The following is a 12,800-nucleotide window of genomic DNA, read 5'->3' on the forward strand; positions in this document are numbered from 1 at the left end:
TTTTTCCTAATATCCAACCTAGACCTTCCCCACTGCAACTTGACACCATTGCTCCTTGTTCGGTCATCTGATACCACTGAGAACAGTCTAGCTCCTTCCTCTTTGGAACGCCCCTTCAGGTAGTTGAAGGCTGCTATCAAATCCCCCCTCACTCTTCTCTTCTGCAGACTAAACAAGCCCAGTTCCTTCATATGCCCCAGCCCCCTAATCATTTTATTTACCCTCTGCTAGACTCTCTCCAATTTGTCCACATTCTTTCTGTAGTGGGGGGCCCAAAACTGGACCCAATACTCCAGATGTGGCCTCACTGGTGTCAAATAGAGGGGAATAATCACTTCCCTCAATCTGCTGGAAATGCTCCCACTTATGCAACCCAATATACTGTTAGCCTTCTTGGCAAAAAGGGTACACTGTTGACTCATACCAAGTTTCTCATCCACTGTAATCCCCAGGTCCTTTTCTGTAGAACTGCCACTTAGCCAGTTGGTCCCGAGCCTGTAGCAGTGCATGGGATTCTTCCATCCTAAGTGCAGGACTCTGCACTTGTCCTTGTTGAACATCATCAGATTTCTTTTGGCCCAATCCTCCAATCTGTGTAGGTCACTCTGGACCCTATCCCTACCTTCCAGCGTATCTACCTCTCCCCCCAGCTTAATAACATCCGCAAACTTGCTGAGGGGGCAATCCATCCCATCATCCAGATCATTAAGGAAGATGTTGAACAAAACCAGCCCCAGGATAGACCCCCTGGGCACTCTGCTTGATATCAGCTGCCAACTAGGGAAAAAGACAGGTCACAACAGCTGATCGCTCACTATTCATATTGTCTTCCTTCTAAGAGACTCTTCAGATGTTGTATTTACTGCTCACAGAAGCCTTAAAGGCAAAAGCTCTGTGGGAACTCCTCACCAGGTGAACTCCCAGGCAAATTCCCTCTGTTTGCTTCTCCTCTGTTCACAGCTCACTCGGTTCGCAACTGGCTGCTTTGCGAAGTGTATATTGTCCTTGTGTAATAAAATTATATAAATTTTATCCAATATGACCAAATCATTTTAAGGGTTAATGAAATAACATTTTAAACAAAAGATATATTAAAAACAGCAGGGAAAAACTTTTGTTGAACTTTGCACTTAGAACAGGGGTCTGTTTTATACGGTGTCTAATAATCTGAGTATACCAAGGCAAAGCCAAAGATGAAAAGAACGCAATCAATACACCTAAATTTCTCTACTATAATCTTATCCTCTAGACTATGCCTGAGCTAATTAAAAGTGAAAGCTAAATTTGTGATCAGCGTGAAATTCACAGAAAAGACAAGTTAGCACTTTGAAATATAAAAGCATTGCTATTTACCTAACCTACTCTACCTGAATACCCACTAAGAAGTATAGTTAATGTCCTTCTGAACGGATGGCTTTTAATGACCTTTTCAACTTGGTTAAAAAGCAGATCACAACTAGAGATGTCCTGTAGATATGCTATGGCAGCAACAACAGCAACAATCAAATATAATTATTTAGATTATCCATTCTGCAAAGTCAACCACAGTTTAAGAAGGTACAACGGACTACACAGGAATGATTTAGAGTAGCAAGCCTAGATTAATGCTCAAAAGAATTAATTTTTAAATGGTGGTTGGACTCTCTTTGGGTTTTGCATCTTTTAAAGGAAATCTCTATTTAATAATTAATTTATATGGTCAAAACGGGATTTTAACTGAGGGGTAAAAACCTCACCAACAAGAAACACTAAATTACTGAAGACCCAGTGTTTATTTTAGAAAAAATTCAGAAAGAACTATATACGAAGGGTAAGGAAAAGTTGAAACTCAATTTTCATCAAGTGAACTATTAAAAAAACCCTACTTTTAGAAATGGTTATTTTCATATTCCAATTTGATGCATTAGGGCTCACTACTAGGAGGTTCTAAGCCCTTCCTTGAGGAAGTTGTAACATTAGCCTTTTTGCTAGAGAGATGAGTAAAGACCATTTTCTCATAATTAGATTTTTCAAAACATTTTACAACATGTAGAATGCTTATAAACACACACACACACACACACACACTAATTTTATGTTGCGTCAGTTGACTCTGGCTCACAGGACTCAGGCTGCAGGGTTAAAATAGCAGCATAGACATTCAGCATGGGCTGGAGCCCGGCCTCCAAAGCCCACCTCACTTGCTGGGTTTCAGAGCCTGGCCTCCAGCCTGCGCAGGAACAGCTACACTGCTATTTTTAACCTTGATACCCAAGCCCCACAAACCTGAGTCAATTGACCAGAGCTCTCAGACTCAGCGCTATTATAGGCTTTTCTTTGCACTGTAGACATACCCATAGGGGCGAAGCGATGTGTGTTTGGAGGCATCATCCATGTACATATATAGTTATAACAAAACATCACTCAAGAAAATCGAAATCCATTCATTTTCTCATCAAAACACTATTCTGACTCTTGACATTATTACAACACTAATTTTTCAAAATACTTTTCCCTATATTTATTCTAAAGATGTGAAATTATTCTTTTTTGCTTCCTCCACTGAAATATTCCTACATTTCAAATTAAACTGACCTCAAAAACTGTATATATTGAATAGAGGTTACTCCATAATTTAGAAAAGATGTCAAAGATTATGACCAGGTGATGAAACATTATCAAAGACTAGATTTATTAATTTGAGAAATAACTTTTCCCACAAATTCAACTAGAAGTTCCAATGCACATTGCCCCCAATACAAATACTTAAACTGCACTTTAAATTAAGTTTGTAATCTAATCACACTTATTTGTATTTTAACAGAGAATTATTTAGCTTGAATTATCTATTTACACATTTCAGATTAACAATCAAGAACTGTCTTCAATGAGCATGAGTTTAGCAAATCTCTATAAATAAAATTCACATTTCAGAGATGTAGACTACCTGATAAGTTGAGTGAAATGTCAATATTGTAAATGAGCATAACCCAATTCCCCTACCCTTCCATGAAAACATAAGTGATGAAAGTGAAGTCAGAATAAAGACAGATCTTAACCACATAACTTAATTTTTAACGGTAATAATGACTAGGGAAAGAAACTTGAAATCAAGATAGTCTAGTTTAAGCAGTATTTGGCAATGCCTAAATACTCAAAATTTACAACCCTTTTCACATTTAAGTTTTACTTGGAGTGCATGGAAATGGCAGAAGATAACTAACAAACAATATTCTTACTTACCAATAACTGTTTTTAGTCTTCCTTGGCATTCTTGTAAGAGGAGGGTCCAGACAGCCGAGATGATAATGTAGTTTACAGGTATCACACAGTAAGAGCAGGTGTTGATCATGGTTCTTCTTACAAATTCCACAACTTTGAATAAATGCAGCCAAATAAAGCATTAAAATTACATTTGAGATGGTAAAGCATATACTATACAGTACCGTATTTCTTAGTGACAATAAAAAGTGCAAGTATGCAAATATATGTTAATGACATCATACTGTTTTCACAGTATTCATTTAAAATTAGCTACATGATTACTTTTGAAAATGTTTATGACTAAGCATCTTTTAAAACTAGGTGATATCTCATCTTCTAACATTTTCTTTAAATTTCATATTCAAGTACTGTAGAACTGCAGTTACCCTTCTGATGCTCGAATCAGGATATCCCATGATATCACCAAGCACCAGTACAAAACACAACACATGCGGGGGCGGGAGGGGTTGAGGGAGGGAGAGAAGATCACCACGCTGGGACAAAGAATATTATTGGCTGGCTAAGTAGAATATTATTACTACTATTAATCATTTATCTATTTCAATAACATTGAAAGACAGGAGTGCAGTCTCATCATGCTGGATAATGTACAAACACAGAATAAATCAGAGTTCACTTTTTAAATTGGGCTACTGTACCAATATTGGCATTCTAGTTTAGCAGTCTCAAAAAGATTAATTTTGTACTTATTAATCACATAATGAAAAGAAAGAAAGAAAGAAATCTGTTCAAAAGCAGCTTGCTGACCCATCAACTTAAAGAGTAAATATCCTCAAATGGCAAGTATTTTTAACACTATACTGCTGAATGCATAATATTGTTCATACCAAAATCCTCACAACAGTATAGACTACTAAATTCAAAAGACAATAGCATGGATTTAAAATTTCCACATTACAGATGCAACCGATTCCAATATTTCAGATGTAGAAGCCATTTTCTTTTAAAGCACTGCTGTCTATTAACAGAGAAAGCCCTGCCAATGTGTGCGCCAAAATAAAGAAATGACTCAGCTTCTTAGCTTGGAGATAAACATAACTCTAATGGCAGCCAATAGTAAGTAAGATGTGGGGGAGGCATTTTCTTCAATTTTTGTGTAAATAAACACTTCAATTATAAATATTTATCAACACTCTCCATACTATATCATTCCTAGTCTACCAAGACTGCATTACTTGCCTATAAAGTACTGCTGGAAGCGTAGACGTCTTTTGTGTTCCTCCTTCCTTTTTACTTGGTTTCCTCTCCTTGGGAGCTCGTAAAATTGCTGGTATGTTCAATTTCTATTGGATTTGAAGAAATGCAGTTTATATATAAGTTTTTTGGGGAAGAATCTAAGTATACCATTCCCATTTGCCACTCCACAGCCAGTTAAATTTGGTAAACCTCAGGATACTACTATTATGAGGGGAAAACTGCTTTCTAAACTACTTTACAGGAAAGAGCAACTACAGTATTTATTTTGTCTCAAAACAAATTTTGTTTTTCACAGAATTACAGTCACATTTTTCGATGTAAAACTAAAACAAAAAAATGCAAACACTAAAGTCCTGGCTTTTAACTTTTCCCCCGCAACCTTTAGGAAAGAAAGAAAGAAAGAAAGAAAACCCATTACATTTGACAAAAGAATATTGAGGCAGTTTATTTTCCTCAGCCTCCCTGTTATACTGGTGCTCCATAGGTTAATTAGAAAAATTATCTTATTGGACCAAACTCTCCACAAAGCAGACGAGATTCTCTTCGGGTTTCTACTAATCTGCAGTATGCAAGCTTCTCAGACAGCAACCATCTATCAAAGTCATTTCTTGGCGGCCCTGTGGGCCTGCATCTGTTCAACCAACTGGAAAAAAGTGTCATGCAAGCTGTGCAAATGAATTTTACTTCTACTTTCTATTTTTTTTTAATTTATTAATGTTTGCACTGGGAAATACGTTTGTGAACTTTTTTAAAAACTATTTTTAAAAGGTAAAATCTTGTTCCAGACCGACCAAGTTCTACTTGAGATACTCTCTAACAAAGAGATTTTTGTATAAGACAAGTAGGCAAAAAAAAATGCAGCCAGCTTGGTGTGGGTAACCAATATGATTAAACCACAAGCATTACTGCAGACATCATGGGTAAATTTCATTTTAAGTACAGTAATACAAACACAGAAGTACCAAAGGCCACCACAAAAATCTCTGACACAGGACCTAATTAGGTGATGTCTTTTTATTCTCATCCTCTTAAAATACTGACAATATTTATTCTGCACAATTCCCAAAAGCACCTTTATAATTAGTATGGCATGTCAATGTTCAATACATTACATCTTGAAAAAGACTGCTGTCTTCCTTGTGTGCCTGCCAGGTGTGAGCCTTTTAGGGGGGTATGGGAGATATTACATAAAAGACCAATGAAATGACTCACTACTTCAGAAACACAGCCATCTACATGCTGACAGATACAGTTTTCAGTGTGAAAAAGAACACGTATTGAACAAGTGTTCTCAATCTTCTTTAAAAACATGACTGGAAATAGTTTCATGTTCTCTTCTGATGGATAAATGACACATTGCCATATTACATATATGGGTTTCATGAACATGATCCATGTATCTGTTTACCTTTTCTCTTAATTCAATGAATTTATGAGCATATTGAAGCATGAAATGTACCTCCTTCTTTGCAATGGACAACATGGTTACTGGTAGCATCAAGAAATAATCAAACGTTCCCGTATCACTGATATAATATACTCACTATTTCTAAGAAAGGGTACATCTTTTTATCTGCATAATTTAAAAAACACTGTTGAAAGTGATGTGTGGTTTTAGGGATGTACAGTTTATAAAATGGTCATAAACAGTCAATACAAACCCAACGAACCATTCTACAGTATTTGAAACCTACAACTGCTAAAGAAAAAGTGGAGGTGAATACGGTGGGATTAACTCATGCTTCAGGTTTAGTTTTATCACAAATGACAGGTCAATCAGTTACAGCAAATGAAAGAATTTTGCAAACAAGATAGCTATTATAACAACAAAATTAAGCTACAGGTTCCCAGTAGGTTGCTTGCAGAGCTTTAGATATATTTCAATCAGAAAACATTAACCCCAGAGTATGCAAAGGTGACAGATACAAAATAACAAAACCTATTCTCTGAAAATCATGTGCACCTGTGTGGTGCAAAAGAGGGGGGGGGGAATGAAAAGCCAACCTGCCCAATGATTCTACCCAGTAGAGTCCATATTCCTTGCCCTTCGTTTCGCAGCTTTCCATTCATATTTTGTAGCTCTTCCAAGGACTCGCACAGCTGAAAATAAAAAATTGAAAAATGCTTTTAAAGTTCATTTACTGAAGTTATTCAGCATCTATTATCTGAGAACTCTTTACCTGTAACTTTTATAAATTACATAATTAAAAACACAATGAAACTCAATAGTCATGTCAATACATTAGAGATCAGTGCAGTCATTCAGGCATATAACAGCACTAAGAAGAAAGTTGGGCAGCCATCTGTTTTGTAAAAGAGGATCTGAAGTAATTCAGCATGACAATTAGGTTCCACAATCACAATCAGAAAGCAAAATTAAAGTATACTAATGCATCATACAAATTCTACTACACTATTTCCAGCTATGAAGTTATGGCAAATGTTTTATATAGGGAATAAAGTTTTGTTCCTTCACCACCAAAAAAAAAAATCACACACTCTTAAAAAAACCAAGCCCCACTTATTTTGTTAATTTAAAAGAACACCGAAGCAGAAGACAGTATTCTCAAAAGTAATTGCCAGCTATAATACTGTACGTACAACCTACTAATTTTGTTAATCGTCTTCTCCATTCCTCTCTTATTATTCTTGGATAATACAACAAGCAGATGTTAACATTTGTTTGCATTTAAAACGTGTTCAAACCACTTTGTATAAATTCTAACCTGCTGAATTCAGCAAGCATCAGTATTATATAATCCTGCACAAAAAAAATTTTAATTTTAATATCTATATATATATATTCTGTTTCAAAACAGTTCAAAAAGTGATAAGGCAATTTTTAATCAACACTAACTCCTCCACATACCATGGCTTGCTTCACACACATTCATTATAGCAGCACTTCCTTAAGGCAATGTTATCATCTGTTGCTCCCCATAAAAAAAGTTTTGGGAAGGCTCAAAATTTGGATATTGATAAAAGCATGGGCAACTGTTTTCATGTTTTGTTTTGTACACTATTTCATGTAAACAATTCCTGCACTGCTGAAAATCAAGACACTACCACTAGAGGAGAACCTGAAAGTCAAACTACACAAAAACAAAACTGTGAGAGTGACAAGTCAGGGGTCACTGTCCAAACTAAGTGCACACAAACAGCAAAAATGGTAAAAAGTAAGGCCCAAATCTTTCAACTAGTTCCATGCAAAAGGGCCTCTGTGCTCACGTGGAGCCCTGTTAATGAGGCTCTATGTGAAGGATCAGTACCCAACTTAGATTTTAGAAATTCACTGTAGTTGTGATAATTTAAAATGTGAAGGTAAGATATATTTTAAGTAACATTTTTATCCTAGTACTCCCCCTTTAAATAGCAGTTTTCCACATCTCTAAGAAATGCCTTTGAAAAGCAAAATTTTATCAGTTAACAACACTCCAATGCTTAGCACAGTTGTATTCACTGCTTTTCTTACCTTGTTATATTCCACATGAAGTTTTTCTTGCTCATTTTCTAGTTTATCCTTAATATTCTTCTGTTCAGCCATATTTTCTTGGATCTGAATCATGCGCATGTTTCTCTCTGTTTAAAGAAAATCCAGTCCTTTCTAGCTTTAGTTGCATTTGTTCAAGTGTGCCACATTGTTGACACATGGAATAAGTGTTACACATTTAAGCACCAAGTTAAAAAAATCTTAAAATGTAAAACTACTACTAGAGAGAGAGGGAGAGAGAGAGATGATCAAATTACAGGCCATTGTCCTGTTAAATGATCTATGAGAGTGATGGAATACAAGCACTCTCCCACCATGTAGACCTGGGGAAAGTATTTTTGATGAATAGTTTATTTGCAAAAAATGCAGTTTTGGTTATCCCAAAACTATTCCTGAATATGACACAAATTTGTGAGTAGTTTTGAACCATTTTTCTTTTCAGTACTTGGATGCCATTCTCAAAATGTCCAGAAAAGGTAGTGCTGAGATGGAGGTGATTGCCAGAGCCCTCCTTATAACTTTTGATCAAGTGATTAGAGCCCTCACCCAGGATGTGGGAGATGCAGATTCAATTCCCCTCTCTGCTGATATGGAGAAGGGATCGGAACTTGAGTCTGCCCCATTGCATTATATTACCTGGGCCACGGGCTAGGGGAATATACTGGTGTGCGTCTGTGGTGTGACTGCCCTAATCACTGGGATAAAAATTATAAGGCATCATCACCAAGTCTACCTCCTCGAATCTAGCCCTTTAAAAAAAATACCCAAAACAGATTTTTTTTTCAATTTGCTAATTTTTTTATTTTTGTTTCCAGTTTCTAGATGCAGTTAACCCACATCAAATCTTTTTAGAAAAAATTTTGAACCTCCCAGCTCTACTGCCACATACTTTTGCTGCATGGGCAAAGTCAGAGTGAGATAACTGTTTGGTGATGTGCACTGATTGGTCATCTCAAGCTAAACCAGCTGACATCAATCACAACAGCATGCCCTTCTAAGATGGAAACAGAGTACTGAGGACCTAAAGACACAGCGCCCAAGATTTTGCTAGGGATGTTCAGAGGGGAGAGAGATGCTCTTCCACCTGAGGACAAAGAGGACAAAACAAAAAAGGTGACAAATATCTACCCTTCCAGGCCTGTCAACAAAAACATATTCCCTGCTGTTTAGGTTTGAAGGAATTTAGTTTACAAAAGAGATATGTTTAAAAAGGCACCTGAACTTTTACTTTAGCATATTGAGATACTGAGTGTGAACTCTGCATTCATTTGAATGAGCAATAATAGCTTTTTCTCTAATAATTATAAGAAAAAATAATATATATATATATACACACACATGAGCATACTCTGTTACTTTAACCAAACCCTCTCCTCTCTCTTTCTATAATTAGTCAAATGTTTTCTTCAAAACATCGTATAACACAAAGTCAATACGTGTGGAGCATTGTCTATATCAGGGGTTGGCAACCTTTGAGAAGTGGTGTGCCAAGTCTTAATTAATTTAGGGTTTCACGTGCCAGTAATACATTTTACATTTACAGGGGCCGGCGGACGGAACCCTAGATGGTCTGGGGATCCGTCCACCGGCCCCTGCCAGGCGGGGTCCCGGCCGCTGGCCCCGCTCAGCCCGCTGCTGGCCTGGGGTTCCGTCCATTCAGGCCGGCAATGGGCTGAGCAGGGCCGGCAGCCGGGACCCCAGCTGGCAGCAGAGTGCCACTAAAAATCAGCTCACGTGCCACCTTTGGAACGCGTGCCGCAGGTTGCCGACCCTGGTCTATACGGTTTAAGAAACTTAAATTTCATATTCTCATCCTTACCAAGATAATAATTCACAAAATCAGCAGTCAGAGCTGGTTGCTTATGTTTTCTCCTTCCATCCACACTGGAACTGGTATCTGAAGTGTCCACTGGAAAGATGTCTGTACTAATTCCCATTAATTCAGCTTTGCGCATCAGCTTACGTATGGCTGAAGCACTGCTAGTGAGTGGTCGTGGCAGCTTCTCCCTGGGAACCCATGCCTGAGGCCTGGTGGTACGAGCTAATTCTGCCTTGGCACGATACTGCTGCAGTCTGGCATTGATTCGGGCCTACAATCAAATTCCCAGAAAATCAAAACAGAATAAAATGGTATCCAAATCACTTTTTCTAGTAAACTTAACCTTCCTTTAGACTACATGTACACTAGGCACTACTTTCAATAAGAAAAAATGCACAATTTAATCCAGCATTTTTTAATGCTTTAGGATGTGATAACTCAACAGGCAAAACAACATACAGTATGAATATCATTTGATTTTACTTTGACATTTATAGTTAACTGACAGTGTATTTTCTTAACCTTAGATTTGTGAAGTCAAACGGAGTAATATTCAGAACTTTCTTTCTGGGAATACCACCTTCAACAAGACTATTAACGTAAGTGGTCTTCTGGCAATCTGCTGGCATGTCTAACAACATAAGTAGGTGGAACTGTCTATGCTCACAAAGTGGGTAAAACCCTTGGCTTAGGTATCAGAAAACAGATTAAGATGAGAGTATACTGCCGGCATAAATGCCCATCTAAACCTGCTGTCTGACACTTATGCCAAGTCTACGACCCTCTTTTGTAGGAACTCCTTTCCCAGTTATAGCACTGTCCACACATACCTCTTTATACACTAGCTGACATTAAGGAAATTCACAAACAAAAGCAATAGAGACACACTGTATATATTGCTGATGGCATCTGTATATTTTGGACGTCTGGGAGACCAACGCCAGACGATCAAGTTGTTACATGTAATTGGAAAATAGTGCCTGCAGAAAGTCTTTGCAGTGGAAGACAATAACACTAGCATAAAAACTATGACAGGCATGAATCCAGCTGAGTACCAGTTACAGCTTGTATACTCACCTGCATGAAGAGGAAGTTAGACTACAGAGCATTAATCCAACTTCCCCAACACATGATATGAGATACCCTTACATGTGAGAGAAAGGCAAAAACATGTGCATATACATGCTACACTTGAGGAATACCAGTTAACTCAGCAGTTCAACTTACTAGCTTATGACCAGCATGCTCTGGAGCACGGTGTCAAACATCTGGTTTGTAGGCTGAATCCAGCCCAAGGACTCTCTTCTCCTGCCCATAGCACAAAGGACCCAGAAGTGAACTGGAGTGGACAGACTGAGTAGGGAGGTCATGCTTGATTTGGCACAGGCACCTGAGGCCTCTCCTTTTTCTTTCTGCCTTCCCCTCCCCTCAATTGTTTTCATAGAGGAGGCAGCACCACAATGCCTCAGAGATGAGACAGAATAGGCTCCTTCCCAGCTGAACCACTATTCTCTCACTCTCATCCAGGCCTCAATCCCCCGTGCTGCTATCCAGACACAGATTTCATCTTCAGTGTTTAAAAAGATGTGTTTTTACTCTGGAATAACTAACACACATTTGCTATCCCAATGTAAATCCTAGTGATGACAAGGCACCATAGTTTTCACCATAAGGGAAATTGAGGCAAGGGGTCAACCATGAGGCAGAGAAAGTGTCGTGACTCAGTGGATAGAGCACTGAACTGGAACTTCAGAGATCTGGGTTCTATTCCTGGCTCTGCCCTAGCCTGCTGGGTGATTTTGATCAGACTCACCTCCAGGTACCTCCCTTGGCTGCAGGAAGCTCCTCAGATGCACTGCCTCAGAGTCCAGATTCCTGTAGCTGGGGGAGATTCCTGGAAGAGGAGGTGGATCTGATCTCCCCTGTGCTACTAGGAGCACCTGCACAAGGGGCTCCTAGCTGCTAGTCCCAGCCAGGCTGAGGAGAGACAGGACTTCCTCTTCCCCTGCACAGCTGGTCTGGGGGTGGGGAGGAGGTCAGACCCACATGTGGATACCTCCTCCAGCTGCAGGAAGCTCCGTGGTTGCACTACCTTCAGAGCCGCAGTGCAGCCATGGAGCTTCCTACAGGTGGGGGAGGTACTCAAAAATGGATCTCACCTCCCCCCCAGAGCAGCCATACAAGGGAAGAGGATGTCCTGTCCCTCCCCAGCCCAGCCCGGACTAGCAGCTAGAAGCTCCCAGCTGGGGCACTCCGAGCAGCATGGAGGAGATCAGACCTACCTCCTGGATCCTCTCCCAGCTGCAGGAAGCTCCACGGCTGCAACCTTCAGAGCCCAGTTCTGAAGGCAGAGCAGAATAGAGGGTGCAAATACAGCGACTCCCCCCTACAACAGCTTTGCAACCCCCCACGACCCTCTTTTGGGTCAGAACCCCCCACAGTTACAACACTGTAAAATTTCAGATATAAACATTTGAAAACATGAAATTAACCAATTTTAAAACCCTCTGGCCATGAAATTAATCAAAATGGACCGTGAATTTGGTACGGCCCCTAGTAGTCGTATAGCTCCGTGCAGTAAAAACTACAAAGTAACTTGTCGCTACTAGGGAGAGAAAAAAAGAGAGGGAGGCTGAGGATGCCCAAAGTTGGGCAAGTGGGTAGGGGAAAAGAGGAAACATTCACAAGAAGGAGGAGCGGTGGCTAGACATGGAGGGGAAAGTTTCACCAACACATATACTTTTTAAATTAGTCTTTGTCTTTAAATGTGATATTTAGCTTCACTAGTTAAAGTGATGGCCCCTAAATGGGGCCCCTAAATGAATGGATAATTCAGCCCTCATGACAGAACATGTATTAACACAAATTTAACACCATTAATCTAGAGCAGGTGTCGGCAACGGTCAGCACGCGGCTCGCCAGGGTAAGCACCCTGGCGGGCCGGGCCAGTTTTATTTACCTGCTGACGCGGCAGGTTCGGACGATCGCGGCCCCCACTGGCCGCGGTTCGCCGTCCCGGGCCAATGGGGG

General features: G+C 39.4%; 1 protein-coding gene across 2 annotated transcripts in view; it reads right to left on the reverse strand.

The window, feature by feature from the left end:
- Positions 1–12,800, reverse strand: part of PHF14 (PHD finger protein 14) — a 277,173-nt gene that overhangs the window by 197,207 nt on the left and 67,166 nt on the right. For both annotated transcript variants that reach the window (XM_024206092.3, XM_024206090.3), the window contains exons 9-13: positions 9,771–10,041; positions 7,934–8,040; positions 6,466–6,561; positions 4,444–4,547; positions 3,223–3,354 (exon numbers count right to left, since the gene is read on the reverse strand). In XM_024206092.3, coding sequence (XP_024061860.2) covers positions 3,223–3,354; positions 4,444–4,547; positions 6,466–6,561; positions 7,934–8,040; positions 9,771–10,041 — 710 coding nt within the window. The remainder of the gene's footprint in view (positions 1–3,222; positions 3,355–4,443; positions 4,548–6,465; positions 6,562–7,933; positions 8,041–9,770; positions 10,042–12,800) is intronic.

The sequence above is a fragment of the Terrapene carolina genome, unplaced genomic scaffold (assembly GCF_002925995.2).
Source record: "Terrapene carolina triunguis isolate 2854851 unplaced genomic scaffold, T_m_triunguis-2.0 Scaffold84, whole genome shotgun sequence".
Taxonomy (NCBI): Eukaryota; Metazoa; Chordata; order Testudines; family Emydidae; genus Terrapene; species Terrapene triunguis.